Source organism: Barbus barbus (genome assembly GCF_936440315.1).
Source record: "Barbus barbus genome assembly, chromosome: 10".
Classification (NCBI taxonomy): Eukaryota; Metazoa; Chordata; class Actinopteri; order Cypriniformes; family Cyprinidae; genus Barbus; species Barbus barbus.
In genome coordinates, this window is record NC_136738.1 from 25,328,534 (window position 1) to 25,345,155 (window position 16,622).

Here is a 16,622-nt window from a genome sequence, read left to right on the forward strand (position 1 = left end):
AGAAATATACTCACAGAATCAAAATGAGCAATTACCAAGCGCCAAATGCAAGAAAAATCAGTTTTGGAGAAAGAACTTGCAAAATCTCAGTATAATAACAGCTCTTGTTGATATGGTCTATCAAAAAACCCTCTTTTCTTTGCTGCGGGACCAGATATTTTTAAATTAAGCACCACAATATAAAGTGAAAATATAAGGAAGAGAGACTATTCAGAGATGCTATCCTGAACATCTTTAATATTCAGGAACAAAATCAGCTAAATTAATTAATTTGCAATGAGAACAACAAATACAGATTATATATTGTTTTCATTGTACTTTGATCAATTTAATGTGCCCTTGAATAAAGGTCTTCATTTCTTGGTACAGTTTGGCTAGTGTTGTTGTTTTTAGAAACTGATAAAATAGGCTTATTGTTTTAGAGTAGAAATGAGACTGAACTCACAGGCCCAGTGCAGGTAAGGCCGTCATCATCCGCCACTTCACACTGCGCATCGCACTCCAGGCACACTGATCCGTTTGCGAACTCGCGTACATCCCTATAAAACAGAAAGAGAAAGGGAACAAAGACAAACATGAGGTAAAATAGCACACTACAATGACATATAATTACCACTTTATAACACTCAAGGTTCAGGTGGAAAAAAAAAACCAACATGTCAATTTTCAAAGTTCTTCCAGGAATTCCTAGCCAAGGATCTTTATTCTAGACTATTCAATCACTAGCCTTTTAAAGTCAAGACAACTTTCCATTTTCAGACCAGATATTGTCGGTCATTAAATACACTTCAGCTTTCAGGACTTGAATGAGGAAAGTCTGAATCACAGGCAGTAAAAGAAGAGCCATCACACAAAACAGACTGGTAGATTGTGAAAGCGCAGCCGAAGGGAATTCAGCGCCCGAGGCACTCCGAGGCCGTAGGGAGGCAACAGTAGAATCTAACACATCCGCCGGGTGTTTACACCACTTCTCAGATGGCTGCCACAGCTGGCAAACACAGTTAGTATTGACCAAAAGCAAACAGTCAGCCTTCACCACCTATCGAGGTGACAATTCATCAAGCACATTCAGGGACACCTCAAAGCACCACATTGAGGAAATCAGCCAGGGACCTCTGAAACAAATGATCACAAAATGGTTCAATACGGGCAAACACAGTCGCTTCCCAGTCCCATCACTCCTCTGAAGACAGTAGTGACATTTTAGAAGCTGACATCCGTTGGCGTGACAAGTGGAGGACGGTGGCTTAGCAAGAGAGAAAAATATGTATAGAAAAGGCCAGTTTTTTATTACTATTGACGTGTTTCCTCAATGAGTGCTAAATTAAATGACAATTAATTATTCTTTATCTAAAAGGCACAGCACATTTTAAATAGACTGTGAGGAAAGCTTGTTGAAGACCCTCTTATCATTAAAGGACGTTTCTTTTTCCCTTTGTGTAAACGTTAACTTCACAGGCTCTGTGGTGTTTGCATGTTCAGAGTCCACCACATGTTTCCTGGTTCACTCTGTGTTAATATTAATGTATTAATACTACTATAAAGAAAAAAATATTAACTTTACTGGCTGAAATTTCTAGATTCATAAACAACAGCAGAAGTGTGATTCACAATCTAAATGCAAAAGATACACTAGGATTCAAAAGTTTGGGGTCAGAATGATATTTATATGTGATATCTTCCTGGGATGGTAAAGCTGAATTTTTAGCAGCCATTATTACTTGTTACATGATTCTTCAGAAATCATGCTAAATCATGCTGTTCAATTTCTTATTATGTCAATGTTGAAAACACTTGTGCTGCTTAAAATGTTTGTTGAAATGGTGATATAATTTTTTCAAGATTATTTTATGAATAGAAATTTGAAAAGAACAGCATTTATTTTGAAACAGAAATCTTTTGTAACATTATAAATGTCACTTTTGATCAATTTAATGCATCCTTGCTGAATAAAAGTTTACATTTCAGTATAAAATCTATAATCATAACAACCTCCCTAATATCATTTGACACTGAAAACTGCGCTCTAGCAATTTCACAAGGCCATTTTCATTTCAAATGCGATGCATTCGAGCGACTGGATCACAAAGCCATCTGGACTTGATTTACCTATATTTAGCACCAGCCACTTGTGATCCAATACCTGAGACCAGCTGTGCAGACTGCACAACAAAAACTGTCATAATCATCTTCAGAAACTTTAAGATACAGCTCAAACACATCACAGTAGGTTTCTTCATTTTTTTTGTTCCCAAATACAGAGTGAATCATCTTGTGCGAACAGCGAGTGTGACCGCAGAGTTTGACAACCAGTGGAGAGACAGAGAAAACACAGACTCTGAGATCACCCTGCAAACACAGATATATATATACACACACACACACACACACACACACACACAGCACAGATATTGGAGCACTGGGTGACGTGTGTGGGACGGGTGAGTAGGCAGACGTGACAGTGCGAGACAGTGAAGCGTCTGTGGCCATGCCGTACCTCTCAAAACCCGCCTCCCGCTTCTCGACCACATAGGGCCTGGTGAGCAGCTTGGGCCTAGAGCTGGCCAGTCTGCAAGGCAAAAGAATCATGTGGGACGATCGCAGGGTGCACGATCCCTGGTGCTGACTCATGTTCAACCAACATGGATATGGCATACATATAAAAAACAAGCACCCATCCATGTTTGTCCTAGTTAAAACACACAAAGGATGAGCTTTCTTTTTAAATGGGTAGATGCTGTTTTAGAATGTGAAAATGGATGCCGTTTGTTTATTGTCTTGTTTTAGCTCTGGGCAAAGGAGAAAATAAATTTCACTGCTTCGCTCAGGCAAATCAATCAAAAGCTGATATTCGTCGTTCCCTTCGAGCAGTACGTAAGCACACAACAAATAAAGAGGGAACTCAAAACCAATCTGTAAATTACCTTCTGCACTGCACTGATCAACACCTTTAGTGTTTACTTCAATTCTCTAAACCAACAGAAAGAGCTTATCAATACCAAACCATTTTTTGAGGAATTAGACAAACAATCGTTACCAAAAATTATTTTCATGCTGGTTTGGTACTGGTTGATTTTCTTGTAAAGACGAAAGCCTTGCTGGTTAAGCTAGTTAAGCAGCCTGGCAGGAACATCAGCACACCAGCATCCAAAACACAACTTTCTGAATCTACAGCGCCTCGGAAAACAAAATGATTCATTTTACCCAAGGCTGTTTAGGAATTTATGATGAGATAAAGACACTGGGTACTGTGAAATAACACAAAGACAATACATAAATAAATGAACTGTCAATATATTACTGGCTGCACACGAAACAAGAAAGGACAACAAAAAGAGACACAGACTTCCAAAATATGTTTTCTAGAGTGCTTTGGCAGACTTTGACTAATCTCACATGAAAGTAGAGTGGATGGATTTGTAAACACTGTATACCTACAGTATTTGTGCTTTTATTAAATAGTTTTTTTGTTGTTGTTAAATGAAAGTTAAACTTATTTTACTGCACATTTTTCCTACTTTTTAAAGGGATAGCTCACCATTTAAAGTTCAAATTCTGTCATTTATTCATCCTCATGTCGTTTCAAACATGTTTCAAACATGTAAGAATATTTCAACTGTTTTTGCCCATACAATGAAAGTCAATGGGGTTCAAAAAACACTAGACCCCATTATCCTTCAGTGCATGGACAAAAAGGCAATGAGACATTTTTTGAAAAACTTTTTTAGTGTTTCACAGAAGAAAGAAAGTTATACAGGTTTGGAATGACATGAAATGTGTGTAAATTTTTTTTGGGTGAACTATACCTTTAAAGTTTAGATCGTTATTATTTAATATTTGTCTATCAAGCATAAGCAATGAAAATCCACCATAAAAATACTATTAAATTGTTTAAACATTTATTAATGTCATGAAAAATTATGTTATCAAACCCCTTATTGTGTGGAAAGGACCCCCCCCCCCCCAAATAAATTATGACATCATGATAAATGTGTCTACTTGTAGAGTAGTGAGTTTGAAAAGTCTGTTTTAAGAGTTTATTTTCTAAAAGTCCACAGGGTCAAAAGTGCCCATAGTTAAGGAAGCAGTCATATTTGCGTGTCTGTTTATCTGCCCTAAATCTTTGTGAAAACAAAACCAAGGCTTTACTCAGTTCTTCATTCTGTCACGGTGCTCCACACACCGCTGTATTTGGTGTAGACATCATATGAGGTAGGAGATGTACCCAGCTCATCTAGCTCACCCAAACACTGTTATTTGTTTTCCAGCTCAACCAAGCTTACGTTTCATCATTGCAACCTGCTCTCCAAAGCCAGGGAACGTGCTGCTCTACTGTTTTGTTATTGTTTGTCTAGAGGATGGAGACATGAATCTGGGTGAAATCCTTGGAGAACGCAGCTATAGTTCAATCTTAGGAATACACATGTTCTACAAGCGAACATTAATAAACAATGTCATGAAGTGTATTCAAATGATTCTACAACATAGCTTGGGTGCACCTGTGATACTTGCGATTTGTAGATTTATGTAGTAAAACTCCTGCACATATAATGTGCTTAATATTAAATAATTGTGGGATCGTGGCATTTAACAACTTACCCTTCGTGCAGGTTGCAGGATTCAACACAGGTACGTCCCCTGCTAAAGAACCGACAGGACAGGCACTGGTCGGGCCCTGGACCCCAGCAGCCAGCATCAGAGCACAGCGGGTCACATACCATACGATCCAAAACTGCAAAAAAATATGATCATTAATGCAGGAGCGTTTATGCCTAACTAACCTTCTTATAGTTTCCTAGCATCTTGCATCTGTCAAAAATAGCAAATATATATAATGTATATACGTATATATAATGTACATATAATGTTACAAAGGGTTTCTGTTTCAAATAAATGCTGTTCTTTGGAACTTTTTTATTTATCAAAAAATCCTTAAAGAAAATGTATCACTGTGTTTCCACAAAAATATGAAACCAAATCAACATATAATGATTTCTGAAGATCCTGTTCCAAGGTGTCACGATGAAAAACTAATTTCTGTCCATAGCTGCATTTCAGTCTATTGCACATTAGTCTCAGAATGGTGCTGTCAGTCCACCCCTGGGAAACATCCAGTTGATAGAAAGAAAAGATCCTTTGCGAAACCGTGATTGAACACAATGTACACCCCATCTGTGAAATCTGCTACTTGTCTGGTTATGGATTTATTATGCCTGTAAGAAGCTGGCTGTATATGAACCGCTGTATTTCAATTTGAAATGAGGACAGAATGGTCCAGGTGCCCACCCACTGAGGCACTGGATTGTGCAGCAGCTGGGAGAGTGTTTTAAAATTCTGCTGACACAACCTCAGCATGTCTCACAGACGTCCTGTTCAACTTCTGAAACTAATAATGAGAATTTCATCACCAAGCATACAGAGCACACAGAGGGTCAAATGTAAGCAAACTTGAGAGCATGTGAACAAAAAGTCAGATGTTCTTACTTCCATTGCTCTTAGGAACACCTCAAATCATGCTGGACTTTGCAAATCATGCTGACATCAAAGAGAAATTGGGACAAATCAGTTACTAAAGATTTCAACATCCTTTTTTTAAATGTAACTTTTTACTCAAACGATTATGCTGCTAATATGTAAATAAATAATAATAAATAAAATATATATAATAATGATAGTAATAATAATAATAATTTATAATATATATATATATATATATATATATATATATATATATATATATATATATATATATATATATATATATATATTTTTTTTTTTTTTTTTTTTTTAAGCGACTTACAAATGAGGACAGAAGCAATCAAAACCAACAAAAAAGCAACAACGTGCAAGTGCTATTACAAGTCTTGGTTAGCCTAACGCAGCACAGATAATAATAATAATTATTATTATTATTATTATTATTATTTTTTAAATAAAAAGACATATAGAGAAAATAAAATTAGAATAGAGAGTGCTAGTGTTAGAGGGTCAAGTAAAGATGGAACAGATGAGTTTTTAGCCATTTCTTGAAGATGGGTAAGGATTCGGCTGCTCGGATTGAGTTGGGCAGGTCATTCCACCAGATGGGAACAGTTAATGAAAAAGTCCGTGAAAAGTGTTTTTGTGTGTCTTTGGGATGGTACAATAATGCGTCGTTCACTTGAAGAACGCAAGCTTCTAGAGGGCATATAAGTCTGAATTAATGAATTTAGGTAAAGGGGTGCAGAGCCAGTGGTGGTTCTGTAGGCAAACATTAATGCCTTGAATTTAATGCGAGCAGCTTTTGGTAGCCAGTGCAACTGATGAACAGAGGCGTGACGTGCGTTCTTTTCGGCTCATTAAAGATTAATCTTGCAGCGGCATTTTGGATTAATTGTAGAGGTTTAATAGAATTGGCTGGAAGACCTGCCAAGAGAGCACTGCAATAGTCAAGTGTCTGGACAGAACAAGAGCCTGAACAAGGAGTTGTGTTGCATGTTCCGAGAGAAAAGGCCTGATCTTCTTAATATTGTATAATGCAAATCTGCAGGACCGGGCAGTTTTAGCAATGTGGTCTGAGAAATTCAGCTTATCATCAATCACAACTCCAAGGTTTCTGTCTTAGCTAGATTATAATATGTATTATATACATATATATACACACACACATATGCATACATATACATACATATATATATATATATATATATATATATATATATATATATATGTGTATGTATGTGTGTATATATGTATATAATATATATATATATATATATATATATATATATATATATATATATATATATATATATATATATATATATACGCATACATATACATATTAGTGCTGTCAAATGATTAATCGCATCCGAAATAAATGTTTTTGTTTACATAATTAATAAGTGTGTACTGTATATTTATTATTCATATATAAATACAAACACATGCATGTATATATTTAAGAAAAATTTAAATATCTTAATATATAATATAAAATATAGTAATATAAATATATAAATGTATATACATATAAATATTTTCAAAATATATACTCAGGACCTAAAACTAACTTTTTGCCACACCTGCCAATGGCCGGTGACCTGATAAAATTTACCGGCCAACTTTTTTTTTTACCGGCCATGAAACTCTTTTTGCAAAAACAGGCATTTATTATATCTACAATGACTAAACATATTTACAATGTTTTTAATTTGTCCTGTACTTTACTTACATGAAAGAACAACAACATATTTATTGATTTATCTTTTTTTTGTCCTAAAAATGTTGAGATTCTTGTCCTTTGCATGTTTTCGGCAAACGGAGCAGTCCATCGCGTTACACCTGTTTCACACATACTCCGTTTGCATTGTGTATGTGGTGCGTATTATTTTTCCGCACCCATGTTAATGGATTAGAGCAGGGCTATTCAGTTAGCTTCATTTGAGGGCCGGATTATCGAACTGAAAATTTGAAGGGGATCAAGGGGGTGGGGGCCATCCCGATCTCTTTCTGGGGGACCTATAAAATTAGAAATTAAATTGAAATTTAAAATCTATAAAAGATTAACATTAGTGCTGTCTGTCAATCAATTTAAACAAGTAATCTTGTTTCTCTGTAATCATGATTAATCGCATATTTATATTGTCGTAATTTCACATCGAACCTCAAAATTAATGGAGAAACAACAAAGATAGTATATTTTAAATATGCTTTTAATGGCATCTTTTTACAAAGTAGCCTATTATTAATGAAGCATTGATACCAATACTGCTACTGGTGTCTCTATTAAATGCATTTGCCATCAATTTTAACTATTAATTATAGCCATTCAACATTACAGTATAATTGAAAGCCATTATTTGTAACATTTAATAGGCTCTGAAATATGAAGTGATTTTAAAACAATCTTCACATAAACTATAAATTGTATATGCATAAATTATACAGATTAATCTTTATTCAGCCACAAAAGTTAATTAGCGACTAGAGCAGTCTAGTGATTTCTCTTTTTCTTTTGGTCTTTAATTTACATCAATGACAGACTTCAGCAGGTTTCACTTTAAATCAGCGCTGTCTCTTTGAAACCTGATGCGCATGACGTGGATATGACACATACCCTATTTTCTCCAAACTCTTTAGGTCATTTAAGACTTTATAACTCATTTAAGACTAAGTTTACGAGGTAACTCGCCAAAACCACGTATTATGACTTAAATGTGTGTGTCTTCGTCTGTTGAAGCGCTACTGGTGCACTAAAGCAGCTGCGTCTGTGTATAGCCGAATAAGGCGAGCAACCTTTCAAACTATAGCCTACTTCACTGCACCGTTTCTGCGGCGTAACCCCAGGTAGGCTGTGTGTCGCCACATTCTCGGGTTATGAAGAATAAAGAAGAAAAAAGTTAATCTTCCGAAATGAAGCAGTAATATCTTCTCAGGTAAAAGTTATTAGAACCGTACAGGGACAAGCGTGCCATCTCTGACCTTATCAGTCCATTTGTATCTATTATTTGATTCGCTCTTGTGGCTTATGAACAGCTATAATCACGATGATCTTGTCTTCGGAAAAGATTCTTTTATTTGCTGACGTCAGAAACAGCGAATCTCTTTAAAACCTGGCTGTTGTTCTCACTACATTGTATTGTTATATTTAGTAAACGTTTTACCCGCCAACGCCGATTTTTACTCGCATTTGGAGCTTGGCGAGTGTTAATTTTAGGCCCTGTATATACTGTATGTGTGTGTGTATTTATATATACATACATAATAAATATATACAGTACACATACATATTTTATGTAAACAAAAACTTTTATTTTGGATTTTACTACATTTTCGAAACTTTACTTTTTAAATAATTAATAAAATTAACCTTAATTTTAAAACATCCAAAACTACACAGACTAAACTTTAGACAAATAAAATACTTTAAATTTCAACTTTCATGTATATTCATATTTTCCAATTTAACTTTCCCTCTTCTTGAGGACTGATTCCCTAAGGAGAGTTCTATTCTACTGTAAGCACTGCTGAAAACCTGGGAAGAATTATTTTCTGTGCTTACATTTATTTGCAAAAATCAATGATTGAATGAGCAATGACATGTAAAAGCACTCCAGAGAGCACTATACAAAAAGCTCAGCATTTCTCAGGGAACAACATGTACCAGTTCAAGGACCAACTTGGTGCTTAGAGCAGGTATCCAACAGCATGAGGAGCGACACACAGAAGTGGGAAGCCCTTTCAGATGTTCTTTTGTGGCAGATGGATCAAAAAGATGCCAATTTCAAAGTTTTAACCTGGTTGAAAACACACAATTTGGGTTGCGTTGACATCAAAAGCAGTGCTGGGTTGGTTTCCAGGGAGATAGGTAAGAGCCAGGGGGATCGCTAAGCCCTACAAAAGGGTACAGTTGCTGCAAGATATTAATGATTGCTGTTGCATCACAACATCCTGCACAATGGAAAAGAAGAGCAAAAACAGCTTTTTAGATAGTCATAAACATCACTCAGCAGCGAGAAAAGAGTGAGTTCTTAAAGACAGAGGTCAAAGTAAATTGCCTGTGGTGATTACAGCTTCTCCTGGAAAAAAAAAATCTGAAATGTCAGAAATTGTTGCAAGGTCTCCCTGCAATTAATTCCCTGTGATCGTTTATGGAGAGACTTAACGTTTGCAGAGAATGGGTAATTAGATTGGTCCACCCGTAAACCTGATGCATTTGGGTCTTTTTTCAGGCTTACGGTAACATTATTCCACACTTCAAGTCTTCAAAAAATAACTCAAAGAACTTTGTGTTTTGAAGGGTAAAAAGGGAGTATGTTGTAGGGGGCTTGCATCAGTACTCGTCTTTCACAGCAGAGTGAGACTCTGATCATCTGACACCTCCTGACCCCCTCCATCTGCAGAGGAACCCGGGGCCCTCATGGCCCCCGCTAGGCTCAGTGAGGTGCACTGACCCAGGCAGAATGACAGGTATGAGGGAGCTGCACTAGCACCTTACAATGTGACCGAGTTTACTACCTCAAAGTCAGCGAACTCTGCATGAGACGTCGTGAACTCTCTCTGTGGTTCGGGTGAACCAGGACAAACAGCAGCTGGGAGCCTGAAAACGATCCTAGCCTTAACACATCTTCTTTTTAAAATTTTTATGAAAGACACCCCTCTTAGTAGACATTACTTGACCAGACCTCAAGTCAAATATCTTGGCTTTGGCTAATTTATCTCAAAGCCAAATGTAACTGTAGTAAAACAGAGTGATGGACTCACTGCATTCCTTGGGGTTGCGGTTGTTGCGGATCAGGGCCTTCTGGGTGTTGGTGCGGAAGAGTCGAGTCCAGTTGACGGTGTTGTAGTAGCAGAGTTGACTGTTGTTGGTGACGTACACGTTTCCAGCACTGATCTCACTGAGAGACTGCAGCTTCAGTGAGGAAATCCACTGCTGCTTTAGCACCAGAAGAGAGATGCCACTGAACACAAGGGAAAAAGCAGGAGAGGTTAATGTTAATATCTATCTATCAAATGTTGCAAAACTATTAAAATAAATAAACAATAAAAATTATATTTTTATTCATTTTATAAAAAAAAACTTTACTTTTTAAATAATGAATCAATCTAAATTAATACAATAAACTGACAGCCATAATTTTAACATCCAAAAAAAACAAAGAAGACCAAAGCTTAGCCTGAAGACTTTGAGACCCAATGGACAAAAAATATCAGAATGAAACAAAAGAATGAGATCTGACACAAAGAAAGCTACAATGATGGCTTCATGAACAAAAGGCACAAGTGACTTATCAGTATGAGAGATGCTGTTGCATTTCTAAAGCAAATGTTTAGCTTGCGTCCCCCATCTAGCTTCGCTGTGGATCTCCCACTTCAGATGTGATGAGATTGCTTAATGCCAAGGCGTAATCACAACGGTGTTTTTAATCACAGGCAGGCGTGCTGAAGAGCACATCAAAGGTGCTTTGAGACGGCCGTCAGCAGAGAGTCAGAGAGCAGCAGCAGAACGTGCAGGTGCACTCAGACACTGACATCGCTCTCATCTCGTTGATCTGCCTCTCAGAGACTTCTCTTCTGTTTTTCTCTCTCTGTGTTTTGTGCCAGACACATCAGACACAGCACATCATGTGACAGACGGTAATTGGTACAGTGGTACAGCTTTCAACAAATGACCCTACAAATGTTAAAACAGGCTGGTGGATCTGCACTCCCGCTCTCTTCTGTCTCTCCTGACTCTTTAACTCTAAGCAAATGGGTGTTGCACTGTGTGAATACAGCTTTTCATTCGTACTCTTTGAACTCTTGGCAATAAAGCCTTGGCCTCTTTAGAAAACACAAAAGAGGGGGTTCACTAAGAATGAATTACTCTGTTTATTTTCACATGCTGTCTGCGCTGTTTTAGCCCAATACACTAAAAGAATGATGCAAATGAGTAAATACAGCAAAAGACGGATGTATAATATATAGTTTACAGTGAGCAGAAAACAATCTATAGTGATTTATAATGGATTTTGCAAGTTATTTTAATTTTACATGTTGTATTTCAATTTTTTTAAAAGTATTTTAAAGGTTTGATTACGGAACCGCAGAAGGACAACAAGTGTAAACTGAACCACGTTTCATAGTTTACAAACATTAACTTTTCATACCATGTGTAAATAAGTGATAGAAATGAATAATTCTCATTATAATTCATATGTAGATATTCTAGATATTCATGACATCTAATAATGAATGCCTGACTGAGTTTCCCAGCAGCACCTGAAGGTAACAGGAAGTAGGAGATATACGTAAATGTAGGAGAAAGAGGAGGAGGATTGGTTCTGGCGCTGGCAACCTAGAGTGAGCCTTGGATCTTACCTGTAGAGAGACCTGCCTCCGATGGTTGCCAGATTGGAGAAGACACTCAGATCAGTCATGTTTTCTGGCCAGGATTGAATGTTTAGAAAGCCTGAAAAACACAAGATGACACACTCAGTGAGCCAAATCATCGGCCAACATAGTAGGCACTAGGGATGCAGCGATTAACCGCGCTTTAAAACGTCACGGTTAATTAATCGTAAAGGTTCCACAAAACCGAGTGTTTCTGTTGCAGAGCTGAACTGTTGCAGCTTGTGCAAAATGAAAACAAAGTCACACTAGTGGTGCACCATCTTAAAATAAGTGCTTATCAGAGACACGAAGGCTACTACACGCATTAGATTAGTGACAGAGGGACTAAACAGCGAAGCTTTATTTCCACCAGAGAAATGCCTGTCGAAAGTGTGGGACCATTTTGGGTACACCAAGAAGTCATTTAAATATTGCCGTAAAAAAACTAGTGCTAAAGAGCGAATACATAAGGGACAATGCACGGCTAGCTGTACATTGAATGATTTTAATGCACGACATGAAGGCAAGAACCACCTGACGCGAAGCTACGGCTCGTTAGCTCAGCATTCTGCCCGCTTCAGATCAGAAAGAGATTAAATAGTGCGGTAAGATCACATTTATTTGAATTAATTAATTATATTTAGCTACTTTAATTAATTATTCGAGAGAAGTGACAGTGTGAAGGCTGTTTCCAAGAACGCAAAGAACGGACTTGCGTTCTTGTGGAGACCGGTCTTGCCAAGCTTCCTTGGAAGAACGAACTCGGAAGGACGCGAGAACACAGAACGCACACTTATGAGAACTGAGATGTAACTTACTGCGTTCTTTCTTAACTGACCGCATAGTCTCAGCATAAGAAACGGCCAATGAACAATATTACAAAATGTCATAATTTATTAAAACATTTCATACTATTATATATATATATATTACTATATATTACTTAATTGTATTGTGTTTTATTTTACAGCGTTATGTTTTATTGTTAAGATTAATTTTAATACGCCAATAAAAATACAGACTTTCTCCGGGTCTTATAACTTTATTAAAATTAACCAAAACAAAACGATAAATGTTTACTTTCAACTTCAAGAGCCGTCAAGTATTTGCGAGAGCGAGTTTAAAGCTTACAGGCTTCTGTATACCGGCCGCCCACAACGTCTTCTGGGATTTCTAACGGCTCGATTGTCTCAAGTCTGCACTCGATGCATTCTCAATTTCAAGAACATATCCGGGCACTTTCATGCATCCTCTATACTTGCGTTCGTTGAGGAACTGAACTTCGGCGGTTAATGATGACGTAGAACGAGAACACAAGTACACAAGATCGCATATTGAGAAACAGTGTCTCTCCAGTAAGTTAGGCTATTTCATTTATTTAATTAATAAAAGTCACGGGCAGCGTTCTCAAGACGTTTGTGTCCTCCTGAATGAATCCCCGATCTCACAAACCAAAACAATAGACATGATTTTCCCAGGCTACATGTAAAATCATATGAATTATTATAAAGATTATTAAAATGAATACGTATGGATGACAGTTGATTACAATAATATTTCACTTTATTTCCATCATTAGTAACAGTTTCCCCTGTGGGATAAATAAAGTTAATATTAGTTGTATATTAATAATACTTCATTAAATTTATTTACTATTCCTGTTGTAGTATTATTCATAATAAGTAAAAACCAACAAGATTTTTTTTTCACCATGTTTCCAAATTCTCTACCCCAGGTACAAAAGAAATGTAAAGAATGTACAAACTGAAAACATTAAATACTTTTGTGATCTATTTCCATTTATTATTTTCAAAAGAGAAATACTGTCATGGATGTTTACAGAGCAGCGGTCACCTTTTTTTATTCTAATGGGAGAGATGGACTTTTGTTTGTTTATTATTATTTTGTGCTGTATTGTTGGTTACGGTGTTATTTCTGTTTCAAAAGCCAGTAATGAATAACACTTTAACATCTAAAGAGTGTTCATGTGATTTTATACATTATTAAATGTTAGGAAATGAATAAATGCATAATAATCGTCATAATCGTAAAACCGTGATTATTCATCAGACAATAATCGTACCAGCAAAATCTATAATCGTTGCATCCCTAGTAGGCACAAGTTGTTATTAAGAGAAATTTATTACTTTAATTTTTGCATTAAATAAAATCCCTTATTAAAGGCGTATTAAGTTATTAATAAGTGTGGATGAGTAGTGCTGACTGCATATAGCGACATTAATGTCCTATTTGAGAAATAAGACCACCATACAGAGCCTGACTATATTTTATTCTCATATCCTGCATCTATCTCCATTTATTTAATGCAGATTGAAGAGCTGATAGTTATAGATCATGAAGACATTTTAATAATGGATTCAAAAAATGTATTATTTATTGAAGGGAAGACAATCCTGTGCATACACCAAGAAAAGACAAACAGGCCCTTAGAAAGAAAAAAAAGAGGACTTTCTTATTCAAGGACAAGGAGAATATAAATTACTCCAATTACTTTAACAATGCAAAGCCTGCATGGTGCATATTTCCAGTAATCACTGATATCTGATTGCCTTTTGAACTAATTCATTACAGGAGGACATGTTTGTGCAAAAGTGGTATCGTGTTAAGAGGCTAATATAAATATTATTCCTGTTCAGAGTATATGGTCATATCTCTAGGCCACAACATGCTGTTGTGCAAGCATTCCTGGCTTGCTTCATTAAAATTAAGTTTGGATTCCACGTTAATTAGCATGTCTACCGGAAGAGATTACAGTAAATATTAATGTAGTCTTTTGATTGAGACATTTGCCTCCAGTGATGGTTTTCTAAAGGAGAGAGAAATAGCATTAATTATTCATAAATCATCTAAATTTGACAATCTTTTCAAATTGTTGATAGCCAGACTGTTCATTATTAATGCAAAACCTACAAAAACGTGACTACAATTCTATTATGTTCAGTCATATAAACTGCTCTTTTAAAATTTGAGGTCTGAAATGAGGTTAAACGCTTGAGATTATGCATTTTCTGCTGCCTGTGTCATTTCATCTAAGGTTGTGGAAGCAGAGGAAGTGCCTCAGTGAGGTGTCGTTAGCGTGGTGTCTGCTGACACTAATTGCTTTAATGACAAAACTGTGCAATGGGAAGTCTGAAGGAGTGTGTGTGCAGTGCCTTGAGAGTGGGCTGCTTGACTGTCTGTTTTGTAATCTATTTATTTTACACATGGAGGAGAAACTTCATCATGCTAATGGTGCTAACGAGGTCCCAGCGAACACCTGTCGGCTCCAGACTAACATCAGGAGAGTAATTCTGCCCCTCAAATGAATTGCACACAAGAAAACACAAAGGGAACTGCTGCAAATGAGTTTGAGTAACGCAAAATACAGCTGCTGACACCAGAAGGTTTATAGACATGCACCAACATGACCCTGTAGCTAGGCAAAATACTTTTGATAACGTTACTTTTGATAATATTACACTACCGGATTCTGACTGGTCAATCACAGAATTCTATGATTAAATAATGTTGTATAATAATGACTGTCTATTTAAACGAATCAGTTGAAACTGAGTCTAAAAGACTTGTGGAAATGTTCATGCTTTAAAATGTTTTAGTTAAAATTACAGTATACAGCCTGTTTACCACATGCTATATTTTTGTATTGGTGCATACACTAGTCTACTGTTCAAAAGTTTGCGGTCAGACAGCAATGTTTGCTTTCATTCAGCAAGGATGCACTGATCAAAAGAGACAATAAGGAGATTTATAAAATTCCAGAAGATTTTAATTTCCAATAAATGCTGTGACTTCTATTCATCAAAGAATAATAAATAAAAAATAATAATTTAAAAGCAGCATGTTAAAATTATTTCTGAAGGATTGTGTCACTGGAGTAATGGCTGCTGAAATTTGGCTTTGCTATCACAGGAATAAATTACTTTATTTGATTTATTTCACTATTTTAAAATGTATTAGTTTTATTTAAAGATTGTAATAATATTTCACAATATTACTGTTTTTACTGTATTTTAATCAGATAAATGCAGTCTTGGCAAGAATAAGAAACATTCAAAACATTTAAAAAAATGTTTTTTTTACCAACACCGACCTCTAGAGCAAATATTTATATTAGTGGTCGCATAAAATAAAAATAAAAACAAATAAAAGTTTTTGTTTACATAATATTTGTGTGTACTATGTATATTTATTATGTATATATAAATAGAAACACATGCATGTATGTATTTAAGAAAAAATATGTAATGTTTATATATTAAATATTTTTATATATAATATAAATTATGTGAATATAAATATATACATGTAAATGCATGTAAATATTTTCAAAATATATACTGTATGTGTGTGCTTTTATATATACATAAATATACATAGTACAAAAACATATTTTATGTAAACAAAAGCTTTTATTTTGGAGATTTGATTAATATTCTGAATCTACAAATAATATTCTAAATCTACTTTGCCACACTGGTTGGTTAGCTGAAAAAAATAAATAAATAAAAACACTCTTTCAAGACATTTTAGAGCACAAACATGAAATAATAAAGTTGGAGAAATACAGTATATTAAATATCATCATTAAAAGGCTGCAATATACTGAGATATATTTTCCTTAGCTGTATCTCCCAGTGCTAACCCCTCCTTCAAGGCTTGTGAGGAGAGGGTAAATCAGGACAGCCTCTTCAGTCCATCTCTCCAGAGAGATGATTCACACAGGGCTCGAGCTGAAGGTAGTGCCG

At 35.8% G+C, this 16,622-nt stretch overlaps 1 protein-coding gene across 1 annotated transcript in view; it reads right to left on the reverse strand.

Annotated features, from left to right (window-relative positions):
• The window catches only part of LOC306876189 (receptor tyrosine-protein kinase erbB-4-like), a gene marked incomplete at its 3' end in the record, with an annotated part of 320,461 nt that overhangs the window by 65,302 nt on the left and 238,537 nt on the right, over positions 1 to 16,622 (reverse strand). The window contains exons 11-15 of the mRNA XM_079427188.1: positions 11,845 to 11,935; positions 10,246 to 10,445; positions 4,600 to 4,732; positions 2,498 to 2,569; positions 446 to 539 (exon numbers count right to left, since the gene is read on the reverse strand). Coding sequence (XP_079283314.1) covers positions 446 to 539; positions 2,498 to 2,569; positions 4,600 to 4,732; positions 10,246 to 10,445; positions 11,845 to 11,935 — 590 coding nt within the window. The remainder of the gene's footprint in view (positions 1 to 445; positions 540 to 2,497; positions 2,570 to 4,599; positions 4,733 to 10,245; positions 10,446 to 11,844; positions 11,936 to 16,622) is intronic.